Genomic DNA, 20,081 nt, shown 5'->3' on the forward strand with positions numbered 1-20,081 from the left:
GCGCACCCTGGGAAGTCCGCACGCGCTCCGAAGCTGGGGAGTGCTCGTCTCCTCTGAGCTTTACGGTAAGCGCGGCGCGCAGAGCGACCACGTGGCGGCTGAACCCAGGCCGGGCGGGAATGCGCGGAATGCGCGGCGCGGCTCCCGAGCCGAGGCTCAGGTTCCCGCGGCGCGCGCGCTCTCGCCTCCCCTCTCTCCCCAGCGGGGCCGCACCCCAGTACCCAGCCCCGTGTCCTCGGACTCCCAGGGCAGGCGATCCTAGCTCGAGCACCCCGGCGGGCCGTGGGGACAGAGCGCGGCCTATCGGGCCCCTAGCACCCCGCACGCCCAGAACTACCCAGCGGGTCCAAACCCGTGTCCCGCCACCAGCCCCGACAGCGCGAGGCCGAGGGATCCAAGGGAAGGTGTGCAGGGCGTTAAGTACGCAACCCCTCTCCCCGCACCTGGAACCTTACCCCGACCCCCACGGCAAGAGTCGAGAACCCTGTAACTCATAGACTGACCGCAACTAAGACCCCGGTCGTCCCCGCACCCATCCCCAAGGCCAATTCGAAGGATGGAAACGTTTTCGGGCATTTCAAAGGCGCAAAGAAGCGGGTTGGAACGCACGAGGACTCGAGGTCCTCCCCGCAGGCACTCTCCGGAAAAGGGCGAGGATGGGGGCTGCGGGGTGGGGGCAGTGACAAGTCCTCGAGGCGACGGAGCGGGTGCAGCGGAACCCAACGAGGGTCTTAGCGAGGGTCCTCCTCGCGGAAGGTTTCCGAGGCCCCGCGGGCCTCCGCAGCGGCGCCCCGCTCCCGGAGCAGACGCGGGGGGGGCGGGGGGATCTGCTCAGCCACGGGTAGGCTTGGCCACGGGAGACGCGGGAGGGGTATGGCCTCCTAGGTCATTATCCCCACCTCCCGCCCGATTCATTCGCCTTGGTTGGAGGTGGTTATCTAATGAGCCTGGGCGCCCACTCCGCGACCCTTAGTTAGAGACCGCGCAGGGGCCTGAGCCAAGAGGCCAGGCAATTCCTAGTGGACTTTCATATTGCTCAGGGCAGCAGGCGATGCGTTCTGAGGGGCGGAGGTCAAGGAGTTAGAATCTTCTTTCATCCCCAAGAGTGCACCTTCTCCCTTGGGATTCCAGCGGCGTTGCGGGAGCCAGTACCCTCCACCCCCCACCCCCCGCACACACACCTGTTGGGGTTTGCTTTCATCTCCCGCGCACACCTAGCCCACGGCCTTAAGAGCTGGGGGATGGGTGTCCCACCCTCGCAACCTGCCCGACCCGAGACTGGTGCGCAGGGGTCTGTGTGTGGCTGAAATTAATTGATCAGAGGCGGAAACGCACGTCCGGGGCTTGGGGCGGTGGGAGATGCGGCTGCCCCTGTTCCCAGCCTGTGAGTGTCCCAGGTGGGCCCGGGGCCAGAGTTTGCTCGGGCTCGTTCCGCAGCTTTGGGGGGGCCGGGGATCCGCGCCGGGTAGCCGGGGCGGAGCTACCTCAGTACGTGGACCGCCACACGCCCCCCGAAAGCGAGCAGTGTGGGGGAAGTGGAGCCCGAGCGCCCCCGGAACCCCGCGGTCCGCATTCGGAAGCGTTTTCCAGAACGACTTAAGGGCTTAACAATGGAAAACTCGCGGAGCTGGAGCCAAGTCCTTTCAAGTCGCCGCCAGGTATGCGGCTGCAGGTGACCCCACCTGCATGCGCGCGCCCGCCCGCCGCCCAGTCCTCTCGGGGGAGGGCGGGTGCCGGAGGTCGAAGCCCGTGGAAGGTCTCCACTGGGCCCCGCACCCCCTCCCCAAAGCCCCCGGCCGGGCGGCGCGCAGCCGCGGTGCGTCCCGAGGTCGGCGCCGCGGCGCGCGGGTTCCTGAATGAACGCGCTCCCTTCCCCCGCCTTGAATGAAGGTTCCCACAGCCAGGGACAGTGGCAAACGCGCCTGCCGCGGAATTCGCCCTCTCGGGGCCGGCGATCCTCCCCGGCCGCGGTCACCTCGGCGGGGGACCAGGGGGCGAGGAAAGTGGGAAGGTGATATAAGTTACTTTTGGATTTTCTTTCCAGCCAGAGTGGTCTCCTTTCCCATTGGGCCACTGGCCCTTTGTTCCACAGGGTCCCCAAGAAATAGCGCAGAGCACTTTAAATGAGCCCAGAACGGGCAGTTCCTGCTTCGCGGTGGGTATTTTAAAGGCCTTGCAAAATTAAAACTTAAACAGTAAAGTTTTTAAAAGTTGCTTTTCTCTCTGAAAAAAATAATTAAAATCAAAACTCTTTCCCCGCTCTCCTGGAAGCAGCCGCTCTCAAGGGCCCCGAGGCTGTTGGCCCGCTCTGAGTCTCCGGGGAACGCAGATCTGGGCTCCCTGGGGTGGGGGCTGGGCGGCTAGCGCTCCCCGCCGGGCCCCAAATTCCAGCGCCTCCCCCACGGGTTCCTGGACGGCTCTTCACGCTCGCCGGCCGGGCTTGCACTTTTGCGCCCGTCCCTGAGCGGGGAAATCAACGGAGTTCCTCGTCGAGATCTGCCCGGTCCGCCTAGTAACAGCGCCGCGCCCCCATTGGCTCATGCTAATTCCAGTTTCCTCTGTCTTTCTCCCGGGTTAGGGGGAAGCTCCCTCCTGGACCCAGAACCCGTTCTGCCGGAGTGGGCGATCCTCTTTATGACCCGATGTCCCTCGCCGTCGCCAGCCTGCCTCGGGCCGGGCCCGGGCGCACGCGGGGCTCGGGTCCCCTAACCCCCCGGGACAGAAGCAGCCCGGTGGTAGCACGCAGCCCCATAAATCATCCGGGCGGCCGCCCGGTCGGGATTTTATGAATGAAAAAGCAGCCCGGCTGCCCTCGTGCGCTGGCTGATGCTCCGAGGCTCCGGCGTGCCGGGGGCCAACGCGAGCGTGGGTGCCCAGGGAGGGGGACACGGCGGTGGGTGCTCCCTGGTCGGGCCACCCTCTGCTCCCGAGGCGTGAGCCGGGGGTAATTACCCTCTTGGACCCGGAATATTAGTAACCCTAAATCTCGGCGGGGGAGGGGGCGCGGGAAGAATCAGCCCCGAAAAGGGGGGGGGGGAGGTCCTTGTCCTGTGGTGTGCGCCCTTGCGAAGGGAAGGGGGCTTTTTAATCCGTTTTTTTTGAGCCTTTAACATTAGGGTATATGGTGGTTTGATGACACTAAACTATATTCAGAGGGAAGTTAATGAACAGTTTTCTTAATTTGGGGCAGGTAGAGTAAAAACTGTAAAAAAAAAAGTATGTTAAGCCTGAGCAAAATGTCCTTTTATTTTAAAAATAAGCACCAAAGAGACTGAATCTTTAATTCGAAAAGAAGCTTTATTCTTTTATATGTCGTACAAGTTTGCGATAATATTGGGGACTCTCTTATAGCCACGAACATATATAGGTTTTGTTTAAAATCATCAGATCAATACACCCATTTCTTTAACTTGTAATTGCTCTGATTGCTGCCAGCCCCCGCCATCCCCCTCAGGCTCACGAATGCAGCCCCAGGGCAAGTTCTAAAGGTGAAGAGAAGTCCACACCCCCAGCAAAACCAATTAGGAAGCTTCCGGTGGTCTTGTCCCAGGCGGAGAGGCGACTAATATTTCCAGCGATTTAACTTAATTTTTAATTTTAAAAAATGAGACAGGACAGAGACCACTATTTTGCAGCCTTCCTTTCAGGGTGTTTTTCTAGCTGCCGGGACAGGGCGGGGGTGGGGGGGATTGGGGAACCCCGCAAGAATGGACTGGCTAAGGTAGGAAGACAGCCCGCAGATTCCCCCAGGCGAGGAGGACAGGATGAAGGAAATGCTGGCCACCATCTTGGGCTGCTGCTGGAATTTTCGGGCATTTATTTTATTTTATTTTATTTTTTGAGCGAGCGCATGCTAGGCTGAAAGTCCTTTAACATTTAGGGTTACCCCCTCGGGCATTTGCAACGACCCACCCCCCCCCGCGTGTGCGGGAATGAAGCCTCCACCAGTGTTGCCGGCTCTGCCCTGAGTCCCTGAATGTTAAATGGTTCCTGAAATTTACACGTGTTAATGAAAATGAAAGAAGATGTAGACGCTAAGATTCCTAGGCTGCCTCTCCGCCCGTGGGTGCCCTCGTGGCGTTCTCGGAAATGCGCCCATTCTCCCGGCTCAGATATAGGGTGTCACCGAACTCCAGAGTCCCCCCTCCATGCGGTCTCCCCAGGCTGCGTGTGGCCTGCCCGCCCTCCTGGCTGTCCCCCTCTGCAGAGCCACATTCACCCAACCCCCCAAATCCTGAGGGACCCACTCGGGAACGACAGGCCCCCCTGCACCCCTCTTCCCCGGCGGGGAGAAAGGCAGCCTCGGGACGATTTGCATTTCTATGAAAACCCGGCTTCGGGGGCAACTCCGCGCGGTGCCGGCGCGGCGCCTCCGGGATGGCTTTTGGGCTCTGCCCCTCGCCGCTCCCCGGCGCTCGGCGCCCGCGCCCCCTCCCCCTGCGCCCGCCCCCCCCCCTCCCGCTCCCATTCTCTGCCCGGCTTTGATCTCTGCTTAACAACAGTAACGTCACACGGACTACAGGGGAGTTTTGTTGGAAGTTGCAAAGTCCTAGAGCCTCCAGAGGGCTGTCGGCGCAGTAGCAGCTAGCAGCAGCGTCCGCGCGCTCCGGCGAGGGGCAGCAGGAGCTAGAGCCGAGCGCGGACCCAGCCCCGGACCCACCGCCGCCCCAGGCCGCCTAGCAGAGCCCCTGCCATGGCACACCAGCTCCTGTGCTGCGAGATGGAGACCATCCGCCGGGCGTACCCCGATGCCAACCTCCTCAACGACCGGGTGCTGCGGGCCATGCTCAAGGCGGAGGAGACCTGCGCGCCCTCGGTGTCCTACTTCAAGTGTGTGCAGAAGGAGATCCTGCCGTCCATGCGGAAGATCGTAGCCACCTGGATGCTGGAGGTGCGGGGCTCCGGGCGGCTCTCTTAGCACTTTCCTGCGACTTGTTGCGCAAACCCACTTTTCTTTGCCACTCATCGCCCTCCCTTCCCTCCCACCCCAACTTTTGAAGTTTGCCAGAGTGTTGCTAGGAATCGTAGTTCCGAAATATATAGATATTCTGGGTATTTTTTGAACGAGGAGGGGGTGGGGGTGGGGTCATTGGATATTCCCTTGAGGGGCAGCGGTCGAGGAGGGGTACCTTGGGGGAAAGCCACGACCGGGGCACCCCAGTTTGCTTCAGGGTTGGGGCCCGCAGGCTGGGCGCCCTTTGCGGCCCCCGCCTGGACCGCCACTGCTCAGTCCCCGCCTGCGCCAGAGCCCCGCTGCGCCTCTTCTCCCGGCCGCGCGGCCGCTGAGCCGCCAGCTCCAGGGGGAGGGGGCATAGATTTGATTTTTAAATTAATATCCATGGACACGTATGCAAGGGACGCTCGTGCCAGTATTATGCGCCATCTTTGTTCTTTTATTGCAAAGCAAAAGTGTTTATTAATAATTGGGGGCAGGGTGGGGGTGGGGAGCGGCCGGCGAGGCGCTTGGGGCCGCCGCGAGGGGCCGTGCGGCCACCGGGAGCCGGCGGGAGGGGCGAGGGGCCAGAGCTCGGGCAGCTGTGAGGGGACCCCGCTCGGGAGAGGGGGCCCCTTTGTTCAAGCAGTGAGTCCCGGGGCGCCCCGCACGGCCAGCTTGGGCCGGAGAGCACGCCGGGCTGCAAGGTCGCGTGGCCCCCGAGACGCTGGGGATTGACCCTCATCTGCAGGGGTCTCAGCTTGGGGGACCAGTCCGGAGCGAGCCGGGGTCCAGGGGCACGTTTTCAGGCCTTCAGTGGGCTCCTGAGTGCACCGCAAGTATTTTAAAATAATTTTTAAAAGTGCGGCGTGGTGCCCTTGCGAGAGGGAAACAGCGCCCGCGCCCAGGGGGAAGGGGGGCCCCCGAGTTTGAATTCCTGGGGCTCTCCCTTGAGCCTGCAACGAGCTCCCGACCCCCGGCCTGGGTAAAGGACCGCCTGAGGGTCATTTTCAGGGGCTTTTTATGTACCCAGTTAATTTTTTAATATTTTTAAATATTTTTTGAAAAGATGACGTCTGGGGAAATGCGGCGCGGCGGCCTGGGACGCCACCTTTGTGTCTCGCAGGCGCTGCGAGCGCGGCGCCCATCCCCGCGGCCCGCCCCACGGCCCTGCACCCCATTTGGTGCCGACCCCAGGCCTGGAGGGTCCCGAAGCACCCACGCGGGCCGGGGTCCGCCGCCCGCGCGCGGCACACGCCGGCCAGCCGTGCCAGCTCCCGCCCCCACTGTGCCAGCCTTGCCGGGACTTTCCCTTTCAGTTTCGGGTGGGTGGGTTTGGGGGACTCTCGGGGAAGGGGGCGCGGCGGCGGCAGCTCCTGCCGCCCCCTGCCCTGACCCTCCTCGCGCTCGGGGCCCCGCAGCCCTGGCGCGAGCCGGGTGGGGGGCGCGAGGTCTCCGCAGAGGGGGCCGGGCGCTCCCGGTGGCGGCGGTCACGGCCCCCGGTGCCCCGGCAGGTCTGCGAGGAGCAGAAGTGCGAGGAGGAGGTCTTCCCGCTGGCCATGAACTACCTGGACCGCTTCCTGTCGCTGGAGCCCGTGAAAAAGAGCCGCCTGCAGCTGCTGGGGGCCACCTGCATGTTCGTCGCCTCGAAGATGAAGGAGACCATCCCCCTGACGGCCGAGAAGCTGTGCATCTACACTGACAACTCCATCCGGCCCGACGAGCTGCTGGTAACCCTGGGACCCCCACCGCCCCCGGATGCCCCGTTAGCCGTGGGACCCCGGGGGTGGGGGAGGTGCGGAGAGCCAGGGGCCCCCGCGGGCCGCTGAGAGACCCTCTGCCCCCAGGGAGGGCGGCCACACCAGTGGGGCCCCTGTCGAGGAGCTGACGGGTCCCCCGCCGCCCCACCTCACTCACACTTTCTCTCCCTCCGACTCCCACCGCCTCGGCGCCCCTAGCGCCGCGAAAAGTGGGCGGCGTGCGCCCTCTAGCGGTGGCGGCGGCGGCGGCGAGGGGCCCGCGCGAACGACCAGACCTCGCCTTCCAGGTGTCGCGGGCTTCTGGTCTCCACCCGCGGAGAGTGGGCTTAATCAAGAACGGGAGCCTTTGCGAGCGGCACCTTCTCTGTTTGGATGTGGGGTTGCGCGTTGTCCCCCCAACTTCCCGGACCCTCCAACACGCCCCATTCGTTCTCCTTGCCCCCTGTTGCATTGGGGTCCGCGCCTGCGCCTCTCTTTACGCACGTGTCCCTCCATTTCCGCAGCAAATGGAGCTGGTCTTGGTGAACAAACTCAAGTGGAACCTGGCTGCCACGACCCCGCACGACTTCATTGAACACTTCCTCTCCAAAATGCCGGTGGTCGACGAGAGCAAACAGGTCATCCGCAAACACGCGCAGACCTTCGTTGCCCTCTGTGCCACAGGTAGGGTGCTGGCCGGGCCTCTGGGTGCCCCTGGAGGAGCTTCTTGCCCTCTGCCTCGGTTTCCCCATCCAAGGACATGGTCCCCAGACCCCTCCGCCCTCGGAAGCTTTCCTCTTTCCCTGTTCCGGGGAACAGAGGGCTGGGCTTCTTGTTGGGGCTCCAGGGAGGGGGTGTGGGCTCCTGGGCCCGGGCAGCTGAGGCTGGGCGGCAGCCTGCCTGTGTCCAGCTGGTGTGGCTTCTGCTCCCCACGCCAGGCGGGGGTCACTACATGCTGAAAGAGGTTGACTTTGGCAGTCCAGCCTGCCTCCTCCCCCCACCCCAGTCCTTCCCGTGTCCTCAAGGAGCCTGAGCTGCGGGGGCCCCCTCCTGGCCTCTCCCGGGCTGGGCCACCTGCCAGGGGCGCCTACAGGGGTGGGGAGCGCCGGCCGGCAGTGCCTGGACCACGTGCTCTGGGCGGCCAGCAGCGGCCCTCGTGCGGGGGCGGCCAACAGAGGCGCTTGGCCGCCTGAGGCCCCGCCAGGGGCGCCGCAGGGCGGCTCAGCTCACTGCCCTGGGAGTGGCTTCCTAGCGGCCTGGGCTTGGGCTGCTGTGGTTGGCGGCGGCAGCAGGCCCTCCGTCCTTCCCCCGGCACCGCTCTGGACCATCCCTGGGGGCCCCTCCCCGGCACAGCCCTCTCCCCAGCCCCCAGACGGCCAGTCACTCAGAACCCAGTGAGACACACAGTGCTGTCTCCTGCTTGTCCCAGCCCTGCCCCTGAGCCCCTGCGACCTCTTCCTCCCCTCCAATCCCATGAGCTGGGCCTAGGACCTGTGGAGACCCTGATCGGAGGACCCTTGCCCCCATCCTGCCCAGCTCTGCCGTGGGCCGCCTCTACTGCTGGCCAGGCCTCAGCCATCAAATCTGCTTGGGGCTCACTCGGTGCGACCTGAGGGCGACAGGGCACCAAAGGGGGGAGTTGGCATCCTTCACCCCCTCCCCGGAAGGGGTGGAGCCCCCCCTAGCCTGCCACCTCGTGTCACTCTCCTGACGTCTGAGTGCTCTGGTGACCGGGAGTTCTGGGTTAGGAGAGCTGGGAGGATTCTGCTGGCCTCCCCACCCTCCTTTGTCCGCTCAAGGCGTGAACCCCTCTTTCTGAATCTTTCCAAGCGAGCCACGGGGTGGGGGCAGACAAGAAGCCCGGATGAATCTGAGGGGTCAGGGCGCCCCCTCGCCAGGCATTCCTGCCCTGCAGCACCCGCCCTTGGGCGGGGAGAGAGAGGCTCTCACCCGCGTCCCCTCAGCCTCCAGGGGCCTGCCCAGCAAGCAGGCAGGGAGGCATTCTCTGGCTGGGACGCCTCTGAGAAGAGAAGCCTCCAGGGACTTCCCAGCAGCCTTTTATGGAGCTGAAAGTGGTTCAGAGAAACGGCAAAGTCTCCGTCCGGCAGATAATGCAAAGAACACTTCCTGCGTGCCCTCCCCCCAGGATGGCTGGGGCAGCCTGGACCTCCCCCTCTCCCAGGACCCCAGGAGGCGGGGTGTGTAGCCCGCGTGGGGTGCTGGCAGCGCAGAAGCCGGGCGCAGAGGCCGTGAATGTGCTTGGTGCTGGCTGTCCAGCTACTGAGACTGTCCAGCACCCCCGGCCTGGGCACACCTCGGGTGAAGGTGGAGGGATGGTCAGGGGTGACCCAGCTTTTCACATGCGTTAGCTTCGATGGGCCCCGGTGGGGGACAGGAAGGCCAGGGGAGGGAGGGGAGCGGCACCCCACCACGACCGGGTCCTGGTCCGTTGGAACCTAACTGGCACACAGCAGTGTCCTTAGTCACAAGGGGGCCTCTCAAGATGAGAGCGACTTATTACAGCCTAAAAACAAACAGATTTTGTGAAGTGGCGGCTTGAGTAAAAGTCCCGGGAGATATTTTGCTCTCCGTGTAGCAAGGGTCCCTTTTAAAGGTGCAGGGGGCCGGCGGGGGAAGGGTGGCCTCTGCTCTCCCTGGTCCGTGCGCCCTGCAGACCTGGGTTCCCAGGTGTGCATGGGGGCGGGAGGGGGCACGGCACCCATGCACAGAGTTGGGTTTTGCCCTGCTTTTAACCTGTGTACGGATGTGTGCACGCAGTAGAGCGTTTCTTGTGCTGTGGCCGGTGAGTTACCTCTGAGGTTGGCACGTGACTGAGCTGAATGAATGGGCCTGAGCAGGGTCAGCGGAGCGCTGCAGCTCCGATGCCCACCCTGGCCGTGGCCTGCTGGGCTCTTTGCAGCCGGGCAGTGAACAGGAACAGCTGTCGGAGCTTCCGAGTTGCAACGTGCGGGCTTCTCAATCTAAGCCCATAAACCCGCCAAGGCGCGCGCACACGTGCGTGCGCGCACACACAGAGCCTGCGTTCAGTTATTCCTTCCCTGTTGGACCAGGTCTCGAGCTGCGGCCAGTCAGAACCTGCGCTCCGGCCACAGCGATTTCTGTGCAGTCCTGGTTAGCCTCAATGGAAACCTCTCATCCCGGGCTCCTGGTTCCCAGCCTGGGTGGAACTGCTCCCGTTTAAAGGGGAGAGAGGGCGCGCCTTGTGAGGGGCTTGCTTTTTCAAGTGGTCGGAGCGCCCAGCAGCAGCTTTGTCGCCCCGTCAGTGTGGCCGCCTGGCTGCCTTTCTTCTTCCCATCCCTCCGCGGGCTCCCGCTCCGCTGAATGAGAGGCCCTGGCTGTTTATTCTCAGGCCAGTGGGAGGGGCGGGGGGTGCCCCCAGCCCCCGGGGGCCGCACACTCCCTTTGTGCCCAGTGCCCTCCCACTCAGCTCACCGTCCAGTTCCTGGACACAGGATGAGGGGATAGGGGCTGACCTTCTAGGGCCTGGCTCCACACTGAGAGGCCCCCTGGTTCAGATGCTGAAATCGGTGGCCTCCCCTGCCAGGAGTTTCTCGTTGGGAGCGACAGAAAGGCAGCCCACAGGCGCTGGGTCGCCTCTTAGGTGTCCTCACGTCCGTGACGAGTGTGCCGCCAGGAGGGAAACCAGAAGTTCCCATGTCAGTGAGCTGCCAGGAGGTGACCCTGGAGCCCACCTGCCCAGAGGTGCAGGGTTTCCCAACAGTTTGCGGAGAGCTGCCGAGGACGGGCAGATGAAGTAACGCTATAGCCCTGCCGTGTCCCTGGAGGCAGATGAAGCAGGGATGAGCATCTGAGGGCAGTGGGGGCTTCCCTGGGCCCATCTTCCCATGTGTAAGACGGCCACTCCCCCTGGGACCTAGCAGCGCAGGTACTTGGGGGTAGTGTTGTAGGGGACGTGTCTGCTTCCTTGCGGGTTTTCCCTGCCTTTCTTTTCGTCGGGCTTTTGTGAATAAGTGATACATTCACAGGCTCACGTGCTAAGAGAAGGGAGTGAGCGATGACCCCTCTGCAGAGGCCACTGTGCCTCCCCCCCACCCCCCCCCCCCCCCCCCGTTGTCTCTTCCAGCAGCTGTTCTCTTGGTTAGCATTTCTGCTGTTTGTGGCAGGGGGCGGGGAAGGTGATGGGAGGTTTTTTGTTCTTTTACCATTATTTATTTGGTTGCGTTAGGTCTTAGTTGCAGTACTTGGGCTCCTTAGTTGTGGCATGCAAACTCTTAGTTGCAGCACGCCTGTGGGATCTAGTTCCCCGACCAGGGATCCAAGCCGGGCCCCCTGCACTGGGAGCGCGGAGGCTTAACCACTGCGGCCGGGCAAGTCCCTCTGCTGTTGTTAAACGAGCATCACGAGCTCGTGATCAGAGAGTCCGGCCCGGCTTCTGCCCCTGCTGGCGCCCACTTCCTGACCACCCCCTCAGGACCAGCCATCTGCGGGACAGGGCCTCGGGGGTCCAGGTCACAGGGGTCCTGCTGCGTCCACACTCACAACCCCTTTGCCTCCCTCACTCTCCGCAGATGTGAAGTTCATTTCCAACCCGCCCTCCATGGTGGCTGCCGGGAGCGTGGTGGCCGCGGTGCAAGGCCTGCACCTGGGAAGCGCCAACAGCTTCCTGTCCTATCACCGCCTGACGCGGTTCCTCTCCAAAGTGATCAGGTGTGACCCGGTAAGTGACCTTTCCGGCGCTGGCTGGGGGGCCTGTCCGGCACCGGGTACTAGAAGCATCCAGGGCCTGGGGGTCCCGAGCTGCAGTCGTCTGGTGGGAAGTGGCAGAGGCTGGGGCCACGTGGGGGACAGGCAGCCATCTGCGTCCAGAGGCACAGGACCTGGCCGTGGCTCTGGCACACGCAGCCTGGGGGCCACTCCACCCCGTCTCCTGGGGGGCTCCTTTGGGAGGAGAAACACCTCCCAGAACTTGTAATGGGCGGGAGGGTCCTCCCAGGCTTCTGGTGGCCCCAGGGGCGCCCAGGAGCCTTAACCCTTCCTGGGGTCGTGGCGGAGGGGCCGTCAGGAAGAGGGGCCACACGGCAGGCCGGGTCAATGATCCGTGCCCTAATGGTGTGTGGGGTGAGGCCCAGTCGAGCTTTGTCTGGGCGACAGCGTGGACTCCCGACAAATGGCCGCTTTACAAGGGCCCCTGTGAGGTCTCCCGTCCACAATGGGCCTGGTACGGACAACTTGTTTTTATGACCCCCTTTGAGAGGCTGCTGCTTTGGAAGCCGGAGTCCATTGTATCTTTTTACTTAAAAATGCCACTGTCTTATTCCCCATTCTTTTCTTTTCTTTTCTCAAAGAATTAAAATAACAATTACAAGGGTTTGGGGCTTCACCGAATTAGATCAGCGAGGTTGGTGGCGGGGGTCACTGCCAGGCCCCACTAGTGTCCCGAGTAGGAGCCAGTGACCACCTTGACCCCGATCCCCGGTCCGGCTCTGGCTCCGGCCGCTTCTGGCGGTCCACCCTCGAGCACCCAGGAGGCTCGGGGAGGAAAGCTGGTATGAGATGGATGCCTGCCTGTTCTCTGCCAATGGTGCTTGGCCACCAGCCTGCGTGACCCCCAGAGGAAGATGACTTCTTGTTTGTAGGCGCGGGCAGCTCGGTGGCCCCCTGGGAGGGGGAGGCATGCTCACCTGGCTGCCAGGGCCGGCGCCATCCCCCAGCTAGAAACTGTGAAACAGCGCTGTCTGCAGACAGTGGTAGGAAATCGCTGTGTGATCCCTTATCTGAATAGAGATTATTTTAATTAGATCTTAAGCAAAATGCCTTACGGCTGAGGAATGGTGGGAGGAATCAGTTGAGGCTGAAATTCGTTAGTCTGGTGACCGGTGACAAATGTCGCTGAGCTCAGACGCAGCGAATTCTGGGCTGTGGAGGCCCCGGGGCGTGGCTGAGTCTGCCCTTCCCTAGAGCTGGCCCCCGTGGTCACAGTCTGCTCTTCACGGGGTGAGGCTGCAGTGCCAAGCAGGCTGCTGGGAGGAGGAAGCATGGGCGGTGGAGCTGGAGGATGCGCCAGGGCCTGCAGAGGGGAGGCCCCTCCTGTATGCTTCTGCTCTCCGCTCCACAGCCTGGCCCCCCAAGTTACAGGGGCCAGGGAGCCACCTCTGGGGGACTGCCTTCAGGGGGTGGGTGGAGGCTCTCGGGCCTCAGTAGGCCGTGGTGGGTGTTCGGATCAGAGCCTGAGGAGGCCGTCAGGAGCCTTGGGCCTCAGTTTCCTCCTCTGTAAAATGGGGCCTTTGGCACCTTCCCTGCCTCCTCCTTTGTCGTGATGAATACTGAAAGGGTGGTTAGGAAAGCCCCCACGCCCCATAAGCCCTGTCCCCTTGGGAGATCTCCAGGGATTCATTCACAAGCCCTCTTGGCCTGGCTTCACTTCTTTGGGGCGGGGTACACCGTTTCCAGCCCCATCTAGGAGGAAGTTAGCAGTGCCTTCTCCGTGCTGAACCTCGTTCCTGTGGGAAAGGCATGGGTCTCTTTCCCAGGCTGCCCTGGAGCCTTTCCCTGGCTCTAGAACAGAAGCCCCGTGTGGCATCCCAGGAGTTGGGACAGCCTCTCTGTTCAGATCCGGGAGCCGCGACTGCCCGGCTGCGGGCAGAGCCTTCGAGCTGCTGGGAGATGTGCCCGTGGTGGGACCAGGAGAGGCCCCCGGCCTCCGGGGTTCCTCCTCTCCATTGAACACGCGGGGTGGTCGCTGCTGGGAGCTGTGCGCGGCCGGAGCGTCTCCCAGGACGCAGGCCCGAACGGGAGAGGACGGGGGATAAAGGCCCCAGGGCCACCCAGCATTCATCCTCGGTCAAGCACGGCCTAACGCTTTTGACGGCCATTCATCACGGAATGCTGGGTTCACTGCGAGGGCTGACACGGCAGAGATTAAGTCCGAAAAGTGGGCCTCAGAGGGCCTCCCCATCCTGGATCAGATGGCGCTGCATTCGCGGAGGGCAGCAGTGGGGCTGGTGGGAACCTGGGCCCAGAGATGAGAGCCCCGGCGAGGAGTTCCAGCGAGCGGCCGGGCAGGCAGGGGATTCGGGGCAGGTGGGCAGGAGCGTCTGTGTCCACCAGAGCCCTTGGGTCCCGAGTGGGCTCACCGTGGCCTGGTTGACGTGGGCTTTTCAGGCCGGGAAGGCAGCTGGTGGGCAAACAGGGTCCCCACTGTCGATCCTGGGGTCTGGGCGGCGGCTTCCTGGGTTTGGGGGAGGCGGCGTTTTCGGTGAGCATTGGGAAGGGGCCCCTCGCCGCGGGCCGCCTCCTGAGGACCTGTCTCGTGCAGGACTGCCTCCGCGCCTGCCAGGAGCAGATCGAGGCCCTCCTGGAGTCCAGCCTGCGCCAGGCCCAGCAACAGAACTTGGACCCCAAGGCCGCGGAGGAGGGGGAGGAGGAGGAGGAGGCGGACCTGGCCTGCACGCCCACCGACGTGCGCGACGTGGACATTTGAGGGCGCCGCGGCGGGAGCGGGGCCGGCCGGGCTCGGCGGACAGAGCCGCTCAGGCCCGGTCGCCGTCGGAAGGCAGCCCGCCCCTCAGTGTCTTGGTGTTTTCCTTTGCTCTTTCTCCCTTCTGTCTCTGAGTTAAGCAAAAGAAAAGAAACGTCCCCGAAAACCTATCTTTAAGAAAAAAAAAAAAAAAAAAGGAGAGGAAAAAATAGAATTTGCATAACCCTGAGCTGGAGGGGGAGGAGGGTTGTGCTACAAAAATAGAGGATTGTATACCCCGTAATCAACTAGTTTTTATATTCATGTGTTTGTGTCTCTGTGTTATAAGGATAGGCGTTAACACAAGAAGCGAGTCTGCAGGGGAGGATTAGATTTGATTCTTTATGTGTTTCAAACAAACAAACAAAAAGCATAAAAACGTTCGGAAAAAAAAAAAATAGGAAGAAGTCCACAACCCATTTTTAAAGTAGAAGAGGGTTTTAGGTAGAACTCTCCCCGTGTGCTTTTCCTAAGAGCACAGCTTTAAAGCGGTTCTAGGCATCCTGTATCTCGCTTATGCATGTAGTCACTTTATAAGTCATTTGTTTATCTTATTTCGTAGGTAGGCGTGTAACCTTCACCTTGTCAGTGGCTGATGTAACCTCTCGGCTAGGGTAGCGTAGAGTTCGGCATTTTCAAGGCCTGATCCTCTTTCTGCCTGTGGACCAAACCACCTGAGGGGTTTGTCGGGGGCCAGCCTGCGCCTCGGTGACGGAAGGCCACCTCCGACTCCTAGCGTCCGCTACTAGAAAGAGAGACCGCAATAGTGACCTAATATATTCTATTTTTATAATCTTCATATTTTTGTAGTTACCTGTTTATGAGGTGCTGGTTTTTCACCCAACACATCTGCAGCCTGCTCACATCCAGGTGAAATCTACAGCTGTTTTTTTTTGTTTTTTTGTTTTTGTTTTTGTTCCTTCTCAATATTCCAAAACCATTCCATTTCAAAGCACTTTCAGTCTCTAGGTGACATCTCTGTGTATGTTGTGTGTGGAGGGGGCGGGGAACGGTTTCTTAATGGAATGGTTTGGGAATATTCCAGTACTTGGGTGCAGACAGGATGGTGAGGCAGGTGTTTGTCGATATGGTGTTAGCGAAAGGGAGATGATGTTTTGGAGGGCTAGGTTCCGGTCAAGGAGAAGAAAATGTGCATTCATTCTCACACTGCCAGGATGATGTGTTCCTTTCCTTTTCTGTAGAGAAGTTGAAGTTTAGGAATCCTTCCGTGCCAACTGGTGTTTGAAAGTAGGGGCCTTAAAGGTTTACCTAGAGAACCAGCAGTTTCAGAGTTATCTTTAGATGTTTTGCGACGGAAGGTTTTTAAACACTAAAATATATAATTTATAGTTAAGGCTAAAAAGAATATTTATTGCAGAGGGTATTCGTAAGGCCAGTATGATTTATAAAGTAATGCAATCTCCCCTTGATTTACACACACACACACACACACACACACACACACACACACACTTTTCTGCCTTAGATGTTGCAGGTTAGGTCCTTTTATAAGAGAGGGAAAAAAATCCCGAGGAAAAAAACACAAAGACATGGATTTGGCTAATTTGGCCCGATGGGCTTTTCGCAGAGTGATCCAACTGGAGAGGTGTCAGAGTTACAAGCACAATTAGGATGCTGGAAACAAGTTCAGTTCCAAGTTCAGTTCCAATACGATCTCATCCCCGAACCCTCCTTTCAAAAAAGAAATTTAGCAACCGCTAGATAATTTGCACATCTTGGCTATGTACCTTTTTGTAATTATTCTGTAGGGAGTGTTGAAGGGAGCGAGGAGACGAGGGAGGAAGTGTGTGGAGGGGAGGTGGGCGGGGACCACGCGAGGGACAGGCTGCGGCTCCATTTTTCTTTATTCGCTGCTACCGATGACTTCCCAGTACAGTTTGGAAACAGATGCATATCGCTTCTCTTCTCTTTCACATTGTTTTGCTGCTATTGGAGAACCAGTTTTTTTTTTTTGTTTTACAATGTCATATACTGCCATGTTCTAGTTTGAATTTTCTCATAGAAAAAATGTATTACGGATGCCTTTCGTTTTTGGTAGCGTTGTTGTTTTTTTTTTTTTCTTTTTTTTTTCTTTTTTATGTGATCAATTTTGACTTAATGTGATTACTGCTCTATTCCAAAAAGGTTCCTGTTTCACAATTACCTCAAGCTTCACTTAGCCATTTGCAGACCAGGTGGTCAGGCTCTGTCCGCTGCTTCGGCAGACGGACACGCGGACGAGATCCCAAAAAGGACCTGGTGGGGGATCCCCACCCCGCCGGGCCGCGTTCACGAGGACCCCCGGGCGTCTCTGGAGACAGGCCATGTCCGTTTCCTTTGCCCTGCGCCTGTTATGCTGGACTCTCCATCTGACCTGGGATTTACCATCATCGTAGTTTTTACAGCCCATATCGTTCTTCGCGTATAGCTATGAAAGTTGCATTATTATTATTAATTATTATTGTAACAAGTATGTCTTAATGTGCCACTGTGGTGCTGTGCTGTAGGACTCGGTCATTTGGCATGAGTGGAATCGCTTCTGGCCTGTGTCACAGTTTGGGGTGCGTTGTATCTGTTGTTAGTGTTGTTTGTTGTTCTGGTCATTATAGCAAATGCTCCTTTAAAGAGACTTCAGATCTCAATGAAGCCAGCCAACAGTGCTGTGTGCCCGAGAGCCGTCTAACACGCTGCCGAACCAAAAGGATTTGGATTTGCACCGTCCGCGGCGGCCCCAGGCGGGGCAGCCCGTGCGCTTCAAGGCCATTGGCAGGTGCAAACCCGCCCCACCCCGCCCCACCCCTGCAGGAACACTGCTTCCGCTTACCTCAACCATTCTGGCTGCGGCGTCTCTGTCTGAACCAAACGGGGTCCGCGAGGGACGGTCTGTCCGTGGTGGGGGGTGAGATGTGTGTGCTCTAAGGCCAAAGGCCAGTGGCAGGTCCGGGAGCACAGGGAAGTCTGTCCCGTGACCAGCAAGTCTGAGGGGCCGGGCGGGCAGGCACTTGGGGGTCTGTGTGTGTTTTTGGTTGCACACCACGGTGTTTCCCAGCACAGGCATGTAACCGGCACGTTTCCAGCAGGAAACAAGACAAACGTGAAAAGTCTAGAAATAAAATTGGTAAAACCCCAGGGCAGTGTCCGCTTGTCTGTTTCCTGGGGCGGGCAGGGAGCCAGGGCCATGCGCCCCAAGTTCCTTGGATGGGGGTGGCAGGCGGGTAGGGGGCCCGCCTCGGCCCTGCGGACACCGGGGCCAGGCCATCCTCTGTCATGGGGGACTGCCCTGGGCACCGTGGGCTGTTGGGCTGCATCCCCGGCCTCCACCTGCTAGATGACAGGACCGACCCCGGTCGTGACAACAAAAATGCCTCCAGACATGGCCAGCGGTCCCCTGGTGATGCAGAGGGTGTGATGCCCTCCCAGCCGGGAGGAAATCCAGACCAGAGATCAGTAGTGGGAGAGGGCCGCGTGGACACACACCCCCCAGAGTTTGAGGACGGGCTTGCAGGCGGCCCCGACCACCTCAGACTACGGCTCTGGCCCCGGTGACGTGAGCCCCGTTGATCAGCCGCCTCCCAGCCCACGTCTGGCCAGTTCACCCTCCCAGGTTATTTGCAGATAGGAAAGTAAATGAATGCGCTAACCCTCTTCTGGCACGAAGTGCTGTTTGCTCTGGGTGAATCATGGCCCCAAGGTGCCCTGAGCTCGGGGCAGGGAGGAACAACGCCAGTGTCCGGGGAGCGGTCCAGTGGCCTTTCACACGGACCCGGTGACCTGGGAGGCCTGGTGGACACCTGTGACGTCCACCTTTGGGCTCCAGATGCCTGCGAACTGGCCGCGTTCCCAAAGCCGGTGGAGGTGGGAAATGAATCTTGGTCCCAGCTTTGCGGGGCCGGGGCCTCTTCCCAGAGCCGGGAGCTCCCCAAGGTGCCCTCACCCCCCAGCTGAGCATTCAGCGAGCGCTCCAGGGCCAGGAGGAGGCCTGGGTCACGCGCCAAGGATGGCACTACTTACCAGGTCAGTTCACCGCAGCCCTAACGAAGCGCCTGCCGTGTGCCAGCCTGCCCAGGGGGTGCCCGCGGGGTCGGTGGGGCCTGGAGCTTCTGGGAGGAGGTGGGGTGTGCAGGCACCGCAACTGCTGCCTCCCTGCCCCAGTCCCTCGCCGGCTGGGTGGGGACGTGAGGCAAGGCCCCTACCCCCGGGGCCTACAGGGTGCTCTGAAAGGGGACCGAGCGACGGTCAGAGCCTCGGGAGGTACCCTGAAGCCCAGGGCCTGCTGTGCACCACCGCGGTGGCTCAGTCCCGGGGACCTGCTAGTCTGTGTCAGCACCAGGGCCCAATGACATCGACGACCATGGGCGTACAGAGGGGCCCAAGCGAGGCTCCGACGCCACGAGGGCCTCGGGGGATCTTGAGGAGCAGGGCCAACACTCTGATTGCATTACGTTCCAGCGAGAATCCGGGCAGAGGAAGCCGGGGGGCGGCCTGCACTCCACAGGCAGCTGGACGCACAGGACACCAGACCTGCGGGGCTGTTTGATGGTTTCTAATGTTGCAGGTGGAAAATCTGTTTGTAGGCTGACAGGTCGGACAGTGGAAAGGAAGAGGGCATGACGGGGAGGTAGCCTGTGAGGCACGGGGAGGCGGGGGGAGGCAGGGGCAGGGGTGCAGATGGGACCCAAAGTACACAGAGGGTTTGGGCCGGGTGAGGAGGGTCCCGGAGACCCCCAGGGCCGTCTCCCCGGCCGTGAGGCCCCCGGAGGAGGGGCAGCAGGCTTCTCTCAGTTATGCCACGGGCCCAGACCTCTCCAACCGCCCACGTCAGCTCGGGCATCCCCTCATGGCGACCCCCCCCATGGGGGTCTGGCTGCCCTGTGCGTATCAGGAAAACAAAAACTGGCCTTTGGAGACAAAGCCTTCCGGTGTCCACTCCGCTGCCCCCTCCCGGAAGCCCGAACGCCTGCTCTCACTCAGGCCCACGGCCACTCACTTGGGGCCTCCCTGCCTCCCAGCCAGTCTCCCTGCCCCAGGCGGGCCCACCACCCTCTGCCAGAACCCCCTGGGGCTGCTAGCTCCTTCCGGCTCCATCCGGGGTCCTGGGACCTGGCCCATCTCACCAGCCTCACCGCCCGCCTCCCCCAGCCTCACCCCCTGTCTCCCCCAGCCTCACCCCCCATCTCCCCCCAGCCTCACCCCCATCTCCCCCCAGCCTCACCGCCCATCTCCCCCAGCCTCAGACTCCTCATTCCCCGAAGTTTCTGCCCAGGGGACTGCAGGACACGCCAGACTACTTCCGGCCTCCAGTTTTGTGCTGGAGTGCCCCCCCCTCCCCGCTCTCCCCCAGGCTCACGTAAGACTCTGCGGTGTTCTCCACCCTGCCCCAGCCAGGTGGCTCTGGTGGTCCAGGAGCCATTACACGTGGTGTTTCCCCTCCGGGCTGTGAGCCCTGGGGGACAGCTGTCCGGCTGGTCCTTCTCTGCCCACGCCCTGCGCCCCGCCTGCACGCTGCGGGTGCTGAGAAGTAGGGCCGCGTGCGGGCTGCGGGCTTTGTGAGCTGCCGAGGGCTGGGCCCTGCCTGACCCGGGTGCGGTGGGGACTCGGGGGCTGGGGGCTCCCCAGGGGCCGGGAGCACCTCATCGCCCTGACGAGGCCCGATAAGCCCCGGGACACAGCCTGGGCACTAAGGCGAGTCAGTTCCCTGCCAGGGCCCCAGATTCGAGGGGCCCCAGGGCAGGCGTGTTTGCAGAGGTGGGTACTGCTGGGACCCTGGGCGCCAGGCTCCCCACCTTCCCTCTGAGCCCGTCCGTCCTGGAAGCCCGGCAGCAGCAGGGCTCGGCTGTCCCACCACGAGGCCAGTCCCAACTCCGGGGGGCGGCTGCATGGGGCGTGTGTCCCGCACGCTGGGCTGGCCTCC

The 20,081-nt window shown here is 61.3% G+C and overlaps 1 protein-coding gene across 1 annotated transcript; it reads left to right on the top strand.

Moving 5' to 3' along the window:
• Window positions 1–4,560: 4,560 nt before the first annotated feature.
• On the top strand, window positions 4,561–14,292 carry CCND1 (cyclin D1). Its single transcript, XM_065881890.1, has 5 exons — window positions 4,561–4,891; window positions 6,448–6,663; window positions 7,197–7,356; window positions 11,223–11,371; window positions 13,970–14,292. The coding sequence occupies exons 1-5, from the start codon at window positions 4,694–4,696 to the stop codon at window positions 14,132–14,134; spliced, it is 888 nt and encodes a 295-aa protein (XP_065737962.1). The 5' UTR covers window positions 4,561–4,693; the 3' UTR covers window positions 14,135–14,292.
• The last annotated feature ends 5,789 nt before the right edge of the window (window positions 14,293–20,081 follow it).

Source organism: Phocoena phocoena, chromosome 8, assembly GCF_963924675.1.
Source record: "Phocoena phocoena chromosome 8, mPhoPho1.1, whole genome shotgun sequence".
NCBI classification, from domain to species: Eukaryota; Metazoa; Chordata; class Mammalia; order Artiodactyla; family Phocoenidae; genus Phocoena; species Phocoena phocoena.